The sequence below is a fragment of the Pholcus phalangioides genome, unplaced genomic scaffold, assembly GCF_987345545.1.
Source record: "Pholcus phalangioides strain wild (caught in Gottingen) unplaced genomic scaffold, Ppha-v1.0 ptg000009l_1, whole genome shotgun sequence".
NCBI lineage: Eukaryota > Metazoa > Arthropoda > Arachnida > Araneae > Pholcidae > Pholcus > Pholcus phalangioides.
This window is the reverse complement of record NW_028301602.1, coordinates 24,126,168-24,141,429: the sequence shown is the minus strand read 5'-3', so window position 1 is coordinate 24,141,429 and position 15,262 is coordinate 24,126,168. Positions and strand designations below refer to the sequence as shown.

At 31.2% G+C, this 15,262-nt stretch overlaps 1 protein-coding gene across 1 annotated transcript; it reads left to right on the top strand.

The window, feature by feature from the left end:
• Positions 1-736: 736 nt before the first annotated feature.
• On the top strand, positions 737-14,609 carry Mkk4 (dual specificity mitogen-activated protein kinase kinase 4). The gene is made up of 13 exons (XM_089235806.1): positions 737-885; positions 4,991-5,005; positions 5,982-6,048; positions 6,493-6,556; positions 6,678-6,791; positions 7,330-7,449; positions 8,823-8,942; positions 9,796-9,847; positions 10,757-10,884; positions 11,457-11,531; positions 11,915-12,066; positions 12,620-12,665; positions 12,805-14,609. The coding sequence occupies exons 1-13, from the start codon at positions 837-839 to the stop codon at positions 12,895-12,897; spliced, it is 1,095 nt and encodes a 364-aa protein (XP_089091932.1). The 5' UTR covers positions 737-836; the 3' UTR covers positions 12,898-14,609.
• Positions 14,610-15,262: the final 653 nt, after the last annotated feature.

The following is a 15,262-nucleotide window of genomic DNA, read 5'->3' as shown; positions in this document are numbered from 1 at the left end:
AAAAGAAAAAAGCAGAGTAAATAGAAATGGTATATGAAATGAAAAGGTCTTCAGGCTTAAGGTATAATCTTGAGCCATTTCTAAATGAAAAAATCACATGGAGTTACTGGATGAATGTATGTAAAGAGACCTGCAAAGCAAGTAATCACAAAATTTTATTCTAGATCTAGATCATAGAGATTTATTATTGTAATTCATACCAAAAACTTCCGATTGATTATTTGTGTGACGTCACACAAATGTCGTATCCCAAAACCCCCTAAAATACGATTACATTCAACAATTATAATTAGAAGAAGTATTAATTGGATAAAATGTCTTGCAAGTTTGATTCTTAATAAAAATTCATATTTCATCACGATTGTTGGAATGAAAAATTTCAATCTTTGAGTGTGACGTCATTCATTCGTGTCCATATTTGATCAATCAAAACAGCAAGAAAATTCGATGAAAATATTTTCTACTTTCATAAATGAATATTTTACTTTAACTTTATAATGTGAATTTAAAATTTCATATTTTATGATAGCATTTCTTTTTTTGCATTTTCACAAATTTTCCGGGATTTTTTTTTTGTGGTAAAGGCGTGAGGAACGCACCATCTTCAATCCCCCTAAAAATTTTTACTGTTCAATTTTTTTTTATAGGATGACTTATTTTTTTGTTTTCCAGTGCAATCAAATAAAAATAATTTTGATATCGATTTAGATTTTGTTTAATTTATACGTTATGGTGAAATTAGGAAAATAAAGCACCCTCGTAGTCTCATAAGCTACGCTGAGGAGCGATTTTGTTTTGTTTGGATTTGAGTTTGTTTTTTTTGTGTGAAGGCGGCAATGACGGATCACAACAATTTCGGATCCAGGAATGTCTCTCGCAGTCAAGGTAAAAGATTAAAAAAAAAAAAGACAAATAAAATTTGAATATAATTTATTTCGAACATTTTTCTTCGATATTTTATAAATTCACTTTACTGCCCATTTTTACAAATATTTCATGCTTTCACTGCTATATATTTCTCACCTCACATGACCTACACACAGCGGCAGTAACAATTATCTTTATCCACATTTATATTTGAAATTTCACGTATTTCCACATAAAATAAGCACACTTAAGGGAACAACTTTAGGGAAAACAAAGCGTGCTGCTTCACAATATATTGCCTTCCACTCCTCCCTCCCCTAAATTGTGAACTATGTGTAGAAAAATCTAAAACAATCGTTGATTCAAAATATCTTTGTTCTCATACAATTGTGTTAACTCATTCTCATGAGCATTCACAAAATAGCTATGGTATAGTTTTCATTTTAATGAGAAAATATCTTTGATACTCTCATGAATAACTGTACATATCGGAATCGTTGAGTCACAATCTGAGGAAACCTAGAGACATCCAGGCTCTATCACACAAGGTGATTTCAGCACATTGTCCCGTAGGAACTTGATTGCCCCCAGTGATTTATTGGGATTTGAAAATGTCAATGCCAACCATCAATAATAAAAGTTTTTATACATGGCCAGGCGCAATCATGCATATTGCCAGTGAGCTCCACCTAATATAATAAAATTATCAAATTAAAAACCAATCACTTACAAAATCAGTAATAAATCAACAAAAATCATTAATATGTAGATATAAGTCAATAATAAATTAATAAAAATTAGTAATTTAATAATTCAATAATAAATCAATGAATAATTTAATAATCGAACTTCATATTTCTGTAACAGGTACGGTTCTTGATAATGCATATGATGTTAATCCTAACTCAGTCGCAGGTTTCTTCACAAATACTGATGTGAAGAGGATTGTCTTTGTTGTAAGCGCAGCAACATGGTGCACTCAAAGGTGCCATATTCACAATCAGGGCTGCTGTCCGTTGTACCAAAGAATTTTTATTGGCTTTAATGCATCAGCTTTTATAGTTTCATAGTACCAGGATGGCGGGTGATATTCCTTCTCTACTGGCATACGTTTGCTGCACTTGTTCCCCCTTAAAGTGTAGGTGTGTTGTTCGAATGCAGCTATTATAATCTAGTGCTGTACCTTCTTAGTGATTTCCATAAAGCATTTGAGATAAGCTGGGAAAGGGCTATGACCAGCGAAAAGAATTGCTGCCCTGTGCCAGCCCAGGCGTTTCACTGAGACCTTTGGTATGATTTGCTAAATAATTCTAGGCCTATCATCACAACTTCATTCCTACTATTGATCAAGCATTTGCTTCCAAAAATGCACCTTTGCAGCTGATGATGGCAATGTATAGTACAATCCAGTGGTGCATAACCTCAGTGGGTCAAATGCAGCATCCATGTCCATAATTTATCATCCATGTTCCATCTGCCCTATGAAAAGTGTTCCTAAGAAAAATATAATTTCCCTCATAAATGGGCTGACAGAGCGTCAGCCTGGGATGACTCTGGTAATTTTTTTTTTTTTTACCCCATAAAATGACTAAAAAAGAAGCCTGTGAAAAATCTGGCTGGGACTGACCAAAGATCCCAGCCCATAGGTCCTGCTATAGGATGTGGGAGCTATGAAAAGCAGGCCTATGAATGTATATATTGTGTACTTCAAACTGAGAAAGAGAAAGTTGTGCTCCCTTGCATCCATTTGTTGCAACATTCTTTTCTGGGAAGAAAATTACTATTACAATAATCTCTGCAGACAAAAGATGCTTTAGAAAAAACGGGGACAGTGACTATGTCTCCTGGACTAAATTTAGAATGTCATCTAGGTCAAAAATAATAAAACTATGGTAAAATAGGTATAATAGTTTTCTTAACACATATAACAGTGAAATGAAATGATCAAATCTGTCTTAAGAATTGAAAAGTCTCGTCACAGAGAGCAATAGGCCTACAACGGTACAAATATTCACTCATAATTACACTTACTCATTACACTTCACTCGTAATTTCAAAAATAGATGGCGGCGCTAAAGTTCCAACACTAGACACACACTCAAACTGTTAGGTACACGCATAATTCATTCTGCGGTAAATTGCCCATGGTTGTAGTTGGTTTGAACGAAAAAAAAAAAAATCTTAAGACTGACTAAATGTCTAACATCTTTGTAATAATATTACTCTTTAGTCCTGGTACACTTGTCATAGAGTTAAAATACATTTATAATGATGCGTCCTATGCATCAATAGATCTATTTTTTTTCCGGGTCACTTGAGCCTATTCAGTAAAAATCGTTGTGGGGGGCCATGGTGGCCTAGGCGGATAAGATACTTGCCTAAAGTACCAAAAGAAGGCTATAAGTGTCATGAATTTGATACCAGATTTGCCCTTGTCCGAAACATTCCAGACATGGAAATACAACAGATACATTGATGAGATGTATTCTCAGCCACCTCGTTGGGCATTTTGCCTGTTGTGGCATTGTATTCGTATTTATATGACCACTCTGAAAAAAGGGTTGCTGCTGCAGGGAGTCTCACTGATGCGCTAACCCATTGGTGAGTATAAAAAAAAAGAAAAAAAAGTTTCACATCAATTCAGAATTGCAATAAACTGCTGCTCCCGGTTTGATTAGCCCTCGCATGTGGAAAATGACCATAGTGCAACAAAAATGGTGAAAAATCAGATAACAATAACCTTAGCGAAAATCACATATATAACAAGCTACTCCTCCGTTATAACCATACCACACATTTTTCATACCCAATTGACAAATTTTGGGTCATTTCTTTCTGCATGTCTTGTTTTGTATTTTTTTTTTAATTATGGACATTACACTAAAGAAAATATTTAACACTTAACAAAAGGCATAAATTTGAAAACATTCTCTAAGACAAAAAAGATTACAAATAATCCTGATGCACTCTTCATAGTGTTAGCATATTCCATCTACAACGATACATCCTTTATAATGATATGTTACTGTGGCCCATTGAGTATCGTTATATATGCTAGGGGTTTCACTGAGTAAGATTTTCACTATAATAGTAATTCCAAAAAATATATAAACAAAATGATTTTTTCATAAGTGGTGTAATGAAAAGAAATGGTACAACTTGTGAAAAGATGGTCCTCTGACCTCTCATGACAAGGAAAAATGTCATGAAAAATATCACCATATTTTGTCATGATAACAGAAAACTATTTAAAACTTCCATGGAAACAAAAGACTGTTTCAAGCAGAACAATCTATAGCTAGAGATGTTCCTGTTCAAGCGCACTACCAGTAGGAAGAAATAAATCTTTAGGCAGTAGGGGGAAATCTAAAAAAAAAACAGCTGCCAAGTACGAAAATGTGATTGTACCTATAGCTCAGGGTTTAAGCTAGATAAAAAAATTCCTTTAGCAAAAAAGCGAAAATGGAAGAAAATGTTTAGCAAAATGCTGCAATGCTGATAATTGATGGTTAGATGTCTACTTGTTTCGTACCTCCTGCATGCATTTTTGTGAAGGTGGCAACTACTACTTTCGCATTCTACGATTTTCTTTTGTATTTTGCGAAAAATGCGACCGTAGCTTAAACCCTGCTATAGCTGTTCCATCATAAAACATGATGTTCTGAACTCCTTCATGACATAATAATGGGGGGGGGGGGGGAAACACATCCTGGTACTTTTTAAACAGAGCTTGACAAATTCCAAGTACCAGATAGCCATGACTACAGAAAAATTGGTATTGGTGCATAAAATTTTCCATCTGTGATCACTATGTTGGGGTCTGAGAATAACAAAATCTTCAGAATTTGTGTCGGCATATCTGCTAAGATGAAAGGTCAGTAAATCTTGTTAAAAAGTGGTAGAACAGGTTATTTATGACAGGTTTTCGTATACAAAAGTGTATAGGTACTTTGCTCCTAAGAAATTCTGCTGCCAACTCTATTTTTTTTAAGATTCATCATTCCTGATTTAGCCTATCTCTATATGACTGTTTTTATTATTATTCAGTGCCTGTATCAAAACATAATTTAAGTAACAATGTTCTAAATACTGCTAATATATATATTCTTTTCTTTTTTTTCAGACAATCCTAACTTCGGTAAGAAAAATTCTGATTATGTCATGTCTACTTCAATTTCAAATGAAATTATGATCTAATTATTAGCACAATTAGTCTAGCTTAGAAAATTTTTGATATTTGCAAAAGAGTGTTATAAACCAGAATTTTTTTCTCTTTTGATCTGAATTTTTCGTTCCTTATATTTTTCATTTCCTTTCGGAGAACTTTTTTTCCTTCTATTGAAATGTGCTACAACTACCTACATTACATTGTGTTTGTTGTAAGAGAAAAAAGTATGGCATGCACGCGAAATTCGTGAAATACTGCACATTTTATTTACTTATACCATATTGTTGGCCCTGCAGGCCTGTGCAAGAGAATGTGGTTGAATGAGACATATTGTTTAATATTGTACAAAAAACTGGTGATAGTGGGGGGAGTTGACAATAGAGCTGGGGAGTTTGTTCCATTCACCAATGGTATAAGGAAAGAAGCTGTATTTAAAACACTCAGTAGAAGCAAAAATAGGTTTTATTTTAAGGGAATGATCGATTTTTCTGGAGAGGTAGGGTGGTTTGGCTTCATAAGGTGGATTGGGGTATTCACATGCACTAAGATAGATTGTTATCTGATAGTCTAGATCTCTCTGTGTTGGTAGAGGGCTGTAGAGCTCAGAAGTGTTCGCCACCCACACTCATTCCTTGTTGGTAACCTATTAGTTTATAGAAGTACAAAGTTGCTCTACATTAATTCATCATGGTACATATCCATAGGAATATTGGTTTTTTATTACTTGTAAATGCCACACCACTGCCTGCCCATTGTGTTTCTCGACAAATCAAGGAAAGTATTCAATTCAGAAAAATTGTTTTTTGTAATAGTTTTTAATACCATATAAAAACACTGTGTGATTGAAATTTAAATTTGCAACACACTATGCCAATTTTTTTTTTACGAAGGCAATTGTAAATCTGGCTCTTTTAAATGTTCTGTAAAACATTAATTTGCATTACAGATAGACGAGGTCACTTGAAATTAAGTTTCGGGAGTGGTAGCAGAAAGAAAGAGGTTCAACCGCCGGTGTGAGTTTTAACTCATTTTTTTTAACTCTTCAAAATGAATCATTGGAATTAAGTAAATGTATGAGTTTTGTGAGATTTTTATACAACAAACATATTGGTCTTAGTTGCTATAATTTATTGCATTTTCATCTTTTTTTATTTTATGGCTATCTGACTATCATATGATAATTATATTTCTGGCTGATAGCTCTTTAGCCCTTAATCTTAGTTTTTTCTTGATCAGAATTTTAAAGATTTTTATCGCTTTTAGTAATAATTGATTTAAGAAAATACCAAAATGTTAATCTATATAAAAATCTGTGAACATCTAAGATTGAAAATGAATCGTTGAAGGTATGTCCTGAAATTATGCCAATAAATTGGCAATGCTGTTTATTGGTTTTAACTTTCCGTACAGTGTTGATTTGTTTGACAAGAATTAATTACTTTTCATCTTATTTTTAGGGAAAGAGGATGGGTGACCAGGAGTATTCAAACATCCGGAAAACTCAAAATATCCCCAGAAGTTGTAAGTCTTTATTGATACATATTTTTTAAACATTTTCTTTAGAGTATTTCTTGCATCCTTCCATGAATTGATACTATGAATGAACACATTTCCTTCGAGTCAAGAAATAAATTTTTTTTAGACATATGACTTCACTGCAGATGATCTCTCTGATTTGGGTGAAATCGGTAGGGGAGCTTTTGGTACAGTGAATAAGATGGTTCATAAAAAAAGTGGTACAGTGATGGCTGTGAAGGTTTGTATGTGATTTTTTTTCCATGCTGAGCACTTAATTTTTCATTGCCTATTTTACTTCCATTTAAATCTTAATTTATTGAGGTCCATTTATTTTCTCACAATTCAATACTTTTAAAATGGCCTAATGGAAGAAATATTCTTGCAAATTTGTAACTTATTATTTAATAAGAGGCACATCTTTTTCTATGTTTGTTTTTTTGAAAACTTGCGAAGTATTATTTAAAAAAGTATACCTAGAAATTACTAGACAGTTATGCCACATGCAGATGTACAAAATTGTTTTTACCAAAGGATAATGCACATATATATTATTATATATTATATATTCAACTGATATTATTATTGATATATTAAGAGAAATATATTATTATTAATATATTAAGAGAGTTTTTTTCTTGGCTCCTCTATATGAGAACCACAGACACTGCTTTAGCTAGTATAATAACACACACACATATATATATATATATATATATATATATATATATAATATTTGTATCTATTTATAACTTAAATAATTAAAACTCGCTTTGTAGAGGATCAGGTCGACTGTTGATGAAAAGGAGCAAAAACAATTACTGATGGACTTGGAAGTAGTCATGAAAAGCAACGACTGCATATATATTGTACAGTTTTTTGGAGCAATTTTCAAAGAGGTGAGTTGTATTCAGTTTGGAAAATACTGTACATTATTGTTTTCAGCACTGATACATAATGTGAATTACTCCGATGGGGCAGAACATGTATGGATTTGTTTTAGTGGTTTTATGTATGTGTGGCAGTGTTTGCAAATGAACATAGCAATACCTGTAAAGTTTCAAAATAAAAGGGCCACCGATAACCACACAAGTCAAATTCGTGGGAGTTATGTTACAATGTTGCATATAAATATACATTAATGTTACTTAATTGAAACCAAATTTCAGGATAAATATGTGTTTTTCCTTCTTAATATTTGGCTGTACTATGTGTTTGATATGGCACTATGTGGTCTTTAAAAAAGACTGTTCTCTTTAAATTAACTTCACGTATTGTATACTTTGAATGTTTTGGTAACACCCTGGTCCATCAAAAGAGACGAGCTGCTTATGTTTGAGGACAATAAAACAACACTTATTCAAGGTTTCTGAAATTAAATAAAATTTGCGGACCAGGCAAATTGTCATTAACGGGCATCACATTAAACAACATTTTTTGAAGGCTGGTAATAATATTGGATTTCCTGTATAAATCTGTGACCAATCTGCAAAAATGGTAGATACCAAAAAGATTTGCAATCACATTTCTAAAATCACAACAAATTATTCACCTTTTACAGTTTAAATTGTAACCTCTTGAAAATTTGGTAAACCTCTCGAGTAATTGTAACCTCTCGAGTGGTTTTGCTGCATTTGTTTTCTGATTAACCAAACAATTTTTACTCTAATCATTTAATAATCGGTGTCATCTCTGCAATGATTCTGTGATTATGCTTGAATTTCTGGTTTGCAAATTTTTCACAATTGCTTTAGTCTGATGTATTAATATTGAATTATATTCATCACAGAGTAGTGAAAATATTAATGGCAATAAATAATAAAATGCAAATCTCAAAGAATTGTCAGAAAATTATAAAATTTAGAATGCGTGAACCGAGAGATCTTGAAGTTTTTTCTAATCAGTTCTCTCTGTGTTGGATGTTTTATAAATAAACATCTCGAAGAAAAATTTTTTATATTTGAAAATTCCATATCAAATTTTGAAACATTTATTGAAAATATAAATAGGCATCCAAGACAAAAAAATTGAACTGATTTATAAAAAATCTTAAATATATTTACAGAGTACTGTTGCTTATTGAATACAGAAATTTCATTAAGCTGTAGGACAGATGAAATAGGTCCCTAAAAGCTGTACAGTCTATGTTTTTATCTTTGTATTATCTTTCTTTTGTTATTATATGTGATTGTGTTTGTTGTTTACGCAAATGAAGAAAAAGGATGTTCAACTGTCTTTATATTATATTGATTTCAATTCGTATGTTGAACAGGGTGACTGTTGGATATGTATGGAAATCATGGATACTTCACTAGATAAGTTTTACAGAGTTGTCTATGAGAAATTAAATCAAAGGATACCTGAAAACTTTCTAGGAAAAGTCACAGTTGCAGTAAGTTATTTGGGTTTTTTAAACAATGCTTGAAATGTCATTATTAAAAAAAGGAACAACCACTTGCATTCCTTAAAGTTTAAAAAAAAATTGTGTCAATTAAATGTGAAATATATGAGTTTATTAATTATATATCTTTATCAATCTATAATTTATTCTACAATTAAACAAAAAAAATAATTGAATGTAAGAGCAATAAATAATTCAAAATGAAAATTTTTTGAAATTGAACGAACTGGTTATTTGTAAATAAATGACACATTTTTTCATAAATCTGAACTCTTAGGCCATTGATTTTTCTTTAATGAAAGCTAATAGATTCACTGCATTAACATAAATAATGTTTTGAATTATTATTTTCTAAAATTGAAGTGCAGCTGTACTTCAAGAAATACTGCAATATATGTGCTATATTTCTGAATAAATATCGTGTAGGGTATATCTACAGGGTATGTTATATAAGTTTTTTATATTTATTTCTACATTTTCCCCCCTATGAATAATGATATTAAGGGGATTAATTATCTATAAACTTGTTCATTCAATGGTTTGTGAAAATGTTGTAGTTGGTTTCTCCAACTTTGAGATGTTCAATGCAAGCCAGCTTTCCCGCTATAAAAATATATCCCAGATGCATATTAAAAATTACATCAATTTCAATATTACATGCATGTAACTAAATATTTAAATACAACTCGGACAGTAGGAAATTGTCATCTGGGGATGGACCGAAATTTTACTCATTATCTGGGAAGTGAATTAGGAGGTCTGTAGGAATGTCTTTTTACTTATTGGTTGTACTGAACTTAATTATGTTTATAACTTGACTCATATGAACTTTATCTTATTGCAGACACTGAAGGCATTAAATTATTTAAAAGAGAAACTTAATATTATTCACCGAGGTAAGTAGCTTGTGTACTCATTTAATTTCAACAGTTTGTATGATATCTTTACCAGCTTTGCAGGTCTATAAGATGAACATTTTACTTTAAAAATACATCTGAAATGTATCTTATGTGTATGTAGGAAATGTATCTTCCTGGGTGTTTAATTATGTGGGCATAAAAAGGAGGTTCTAAAATAGAGCTAAATCAATATTTTTATTGGTGATCTATTTTGAATCTCATTCAAATAATCATATGAGCAACAATTTATGAATAATATGTGCAGCATTACCTTTTGAACTTCAGCATTAATAAATTTTGTAGGGAGTGTTTACAGAATCACTTTGTTGTGATGAAAATAAAAACAGTGACCTTTCTCGATAATTCTGCCATGTGCTTCAAATTGCCCATCAAGTAATATGGCATTTTTTTAGGCAGTTTTCTAAGATCCCCTATAGAAGGGAAAATGTGTTTTTGCATGCCTTTGCGCAAGAAGTTTATATTATTTAAATGGGCTTAAGCTAGATTTAAGATATATTTATATTTTTTTGAGTTCTTGTAAATCATATTATAGTTTGTAGCTTTTATTTAGTTCCATGAACACATGGAACATTTTTATTTTCATCATATGTGTGCATATATATCCTTGGAATATCCTCTGGACAGATGAAGCACATTATCACTTGGATGGCGCAGTCAATACTCACAACTGCCGAGTATGCACAACAAAATATAGCTGAGTTATCTTACTTCGTATTAGTATTCAATGCCATTTTATCAATGAAGTATTTGTTACACCTAAACACTAATTATTATGATCTACCTTGTTTATTGATTTCTTGGTAGCCTTATTTGTTTTTATTCTGATTTTTATGAATTTTATTCCACTATTCAATATATGATAGTGTTTTTCTGAATTCTTTTCAGACGTGAAACCTAGTAACATATTGTTAGATATGGGAGGGAATATAAAGTTGTGTGATTTTGGGATTAGCGGACAGTTGGTGGATTCAATTGCCAAAACCAGAGATGCGGGATGCAGACCTTACATGGCAGTAAGTATTGTTAGACGTAATTTTTGTTTTTTGGTAAATTCAATAAAATAGCCATTCTTTGTTTAATAAAACCTTGGAAATGTGCAATCTTGGGGCAAAATATGGTATGCTATGTGACATAATTATCAAGTTTCACTAAATTTGATGTACATTTGACCTGAATTAATATTATTAAAAACATTGAAATATAAACAACAAATAATCACAAAGGGTTGTGTGTCAATGACAAAATGTTCATAAATTTTTAAATAAATTAAAAATGCCATAATTATCTTCCTGTAATCTGTGGATTATACATTCAGAAATGGACTGCTGCATATTATCTGCAATGTTTTTTCCTGAAAGGTATTGGATCAAAATAGCAACTTTTCATCTGCAGATTATACACAGTAAATTACAGTATATAACATGTTTGCATTAAAAGAATGCAATAAGAAAAACTTGATTGACATAAATTTATTCAAAAATAAAATTGATAAACATGACCAATAATGCATTCAGAATGTTATTGCATTTATCATGTATGGAAAATAGAGTGTGCTTGGATAAACATTTTTTAATATTCATTGCAGCCTGAAAGGATTGATCCAGGAAGGGCTCGAGGTTATGATGTTAGGTCTGATGTCTGGAGCTTAGGAATCACATTGGTAAGTCTTGTTAAATCAAGCCAAAAAAAACCTTGTCAAAACTCAAAATCAATGTTTTCTCAACTGAATGAGATTTCCTATGAATTATATACTAAAAAGTTTGTGCATTACATAAGCTTTGGTTTCTTGATGAAGTCAGTTTCTATTCATGCAAAAATGTATCAAAGTCTCTTGTGATATTTACAACTCTGGCTTTGCAACATTTGATAAGTTTAATCATGGTGTGTCGTCCATTGGGAAGACTATTTCTTCTTGTATGACATTTGTTTCTTACTATATTTTAAAAATTGTTTAGAATTACAAGAATTATTTTTCGTATTTGTTTTTCTTATGATGTAAATTTTTTTTAAATTTATTTATTTTTTATTGCTTTGCTTTTTTAGATAGAGGTAGCTACCGGTCGTTTCCCTTATCCCAAGTGGAACAGTGTGTTTGAACAATTGACTCAAGTTGTACAAGGAGATCCACCTCAAATCAGTCCCAACGAAAACGGAAACACATTCACTTTGGAGTTCGTGAACTTTGTGAATACTTGGTAATTTTCTTTCTTTTACACTCAGAAAATTGACCAAATTATAGGACTAAGTAATAAAAATGATGAAAACAACTTTTAATACCAAAATTTTCATGTTTAACTAAAATCTATGATGTGTTATTTTCTTTCATGCTTTAAAAATGGATCCCTAGTATCAAACTTAATTAACAATATGCCTGTATTTACCTTTTCCTTGAAGTGGCTGGGTTATTTTCCCCTACCCAACTTTTTTCTTTTTTGTTATGAATAAGACATCTTGTACTTCTCATAAAAATTCAAAGTTAGCTCTAAAAATATTATAATCCGAAACCCTTTCTCCATCATCCTCTCTTCTTTCAGCTTTTTAAGTCTTTTAGTAAAAAAGTATAACATTTTTAGATGATTGGTCAAAATAAAGTCCATCAGGGAAAATGGTATCAATTAGAAAATGGTAAAATTACTCTGAACTACATGATATCGTTTTTGTATGTCTGAGAATTTGTTTTTCTTTTTTTTGCGTTTACAGATTTATTGATTGCAAAAAATCATGTATAATTTTCTTTTATTCATTCAGCTTGATTAAGGAAGAGCAACATCGACCAAAGTACAAAAAATTACTAGTAAGTTCTTTCTTTTTCCCCCTCTTGTTTTTTCTTTCAGTTGAATGCTGAAATGTTTTCCAGTCTTAATGTAGCTTGATATCTCCTATGAATTTCCTTAAGATATTGTGCATTTAACTGTTTTGTTTTCTCTTTACAGGAACACCCATTTGTGATGCGCTCAGAACGTGAGACTGTCAATCTTTCAGACTATATATCAAGTGTCATGAGTGTGGCAGAAAAGTCAAGCTAGATCAAAGGAAATAAAAGATGAATCCTTTTTCAAGGGGTGAAAAAAGTTAAAAGAAACAAACTTTCATTTTTTCCCCTCCTTCCTCAAAATGGAAAGTTAAGATTAACGAAAATCAGATTTGTAAAGGTTTTTTTTATGGGGCATGTGGTGGTGTCGGACCATACTCATGTATTTTTTTTGCTCAAGAACATGTCATCTTCCCTTGATATAATTTCACCCCTACCAGTCGAAAAGCTTTTTGAAAACTATATCCAATTGTCTTTTAAATATTGATTCTTTTCCTCTTATGACTTCTGTTGAATTTGGGATTATGTTCCTGTAAGCAATGAATTGAGTCTTCAGACACACCACTGGAAATCAGCTTTTGCATCTTCGGATTGGAAATTTACAGTTCAGAGAATATGGATTGAATCTGTATAGTGTCACCCTCTTTGATATTAGTTTGTGTTCATGCTTTTCTTCTTCTCTGTAGTTTAGCTGCTGCCTTTTGTCTCTTCCTATTTATTTTCTTTGTCTTCTAGCCATGTATCCAAAATTTTTCAAGTTCCTGTATAAATACTAATCTATGCAAACGTAGGTTACTGATACTGTTGTAAATTTTCTAGTATTGACCCAGTTTTTAGATTCACCGTTTTTTGGGGTAGTAGTAAACAAGCAACATTTGCATTTGTTGTAAATTTTAGTGTTGTCTAGATGATGTGGACTTGTATACTGCCATATACAGATAGACTTATACGTAGAGACTCCTTTGGCACTACAAACGAGTCTTAGCTAAATTTTTTATTGCGTCCATGTAGCAATATGTAATGGAAACCTTAGTAAATCTCATACAAGTATAAAAATACTTCATCTTCATGACAGTTATATGATTTCAGCACTGTAGACTTTTTTTATCATTCAAGACTGAATTTGTATTCTGTGGTACTAAGTTTGTTTTCATGTTTTAAAATTATTTTATTTCAGTGACAACGCAAACATGAGTAAAGGAACCATGTTATTGATTCCATATAAAATCCAACATATTATGCAAGTTGTAGGCATTTGTTTTCATGTAGGTTTAATATTTTTTATTCTTAAGCAAAGAAATGATAAAATAGTAAGTAAACTAAATGAGTGAAATGAATTTTTGAAATTATAAGGATAAAATGATTGGCTTATTATTATTTCAAAGAATGTTGCAATTTAAGCACTTATTTTTTTATATCATTTTACTAAATATTTCAATTCAACTAATGCTGCTGAATTTTATGAAAATTTTTCTTGAATGTGTTACGATAGTGGTTCTCAAACTGTGTGTCACAATGTCCTTGGGCACTGTTGTAAAATAAAAAAATGTGTATTTATTTCCTACATTTCACCTAAATTATTTGCAAATTGGAATTATTTTTTAACCAATCTAACCACTTTGTAAGTGTTAGATAGGTCGATGTTTTGATTGGGGCGTTGTGGAAAAATTCTGGTACACAATGGGCATGTTAACCACTGTTAGGAACCACTGTTTTATGGTAATGATATGCTGTTTTAAATTATTATTGTTATTCAAATTATTATTAATTTCATTCGAGCTCCCTGTATAATGCTGTTACATTAGATGCAAAGATGATTATGTATGTCTATGTAAGTCAACATGAGAGTGATTTATTTTTAAGACTGAAAACAAGTTTTTTAAATCAACAATCCTTGAAATTCTTTAAGCACCTAAGGCAAATTGCAAAAAAAAAGTCAGTTAATAAGTGCCTTATATATTCATGTTTTTAGTTTTTTTTCTTGTAAATTAACCCTATCCTATCGTATGTTGGATTTATCTGACATGTTTTCTATTTTTAAATGTTTGTTCGCCCACTCAGCATTGGACTGTTTCAACCCATTAATTATTTCATGTAACCTAAAACTGATGATGTATCATCAGGTAAGATCATATTTATCTCTTTAACATCTTGAGATAATTGTAATATACCAGACTCTTCTCTGACAAAAATGAATGCCAGCCAAGCCATAGAGTATGGGAGACAGAGGATAGGAAAGGGTTAATCGTCTCTCTTTTTTTATTCATAAATTTACAAATACCAAGTATAAAAAGCTCAGTCAGATATAATGTCACATATTTTGAAAAAAATCATATGCTAAAATGTCATTAAAAAGAATGACTTTTCAGATTTTTTAATAAATTTTATCAAACATATTCATATTTTATTTTCATTTTATGCTAAATGTATGTTTTAATTTATTGTGTTATAACTTAGATATTTATATATGTAATTGATTGTATGCACATAAGCTTACATACAAATACAGTAAAACCTCTTATCTGGACCAATGGTTGCCTGAATTAGAGAATATCTAGTCTATCAAGGCAGGCAGACCT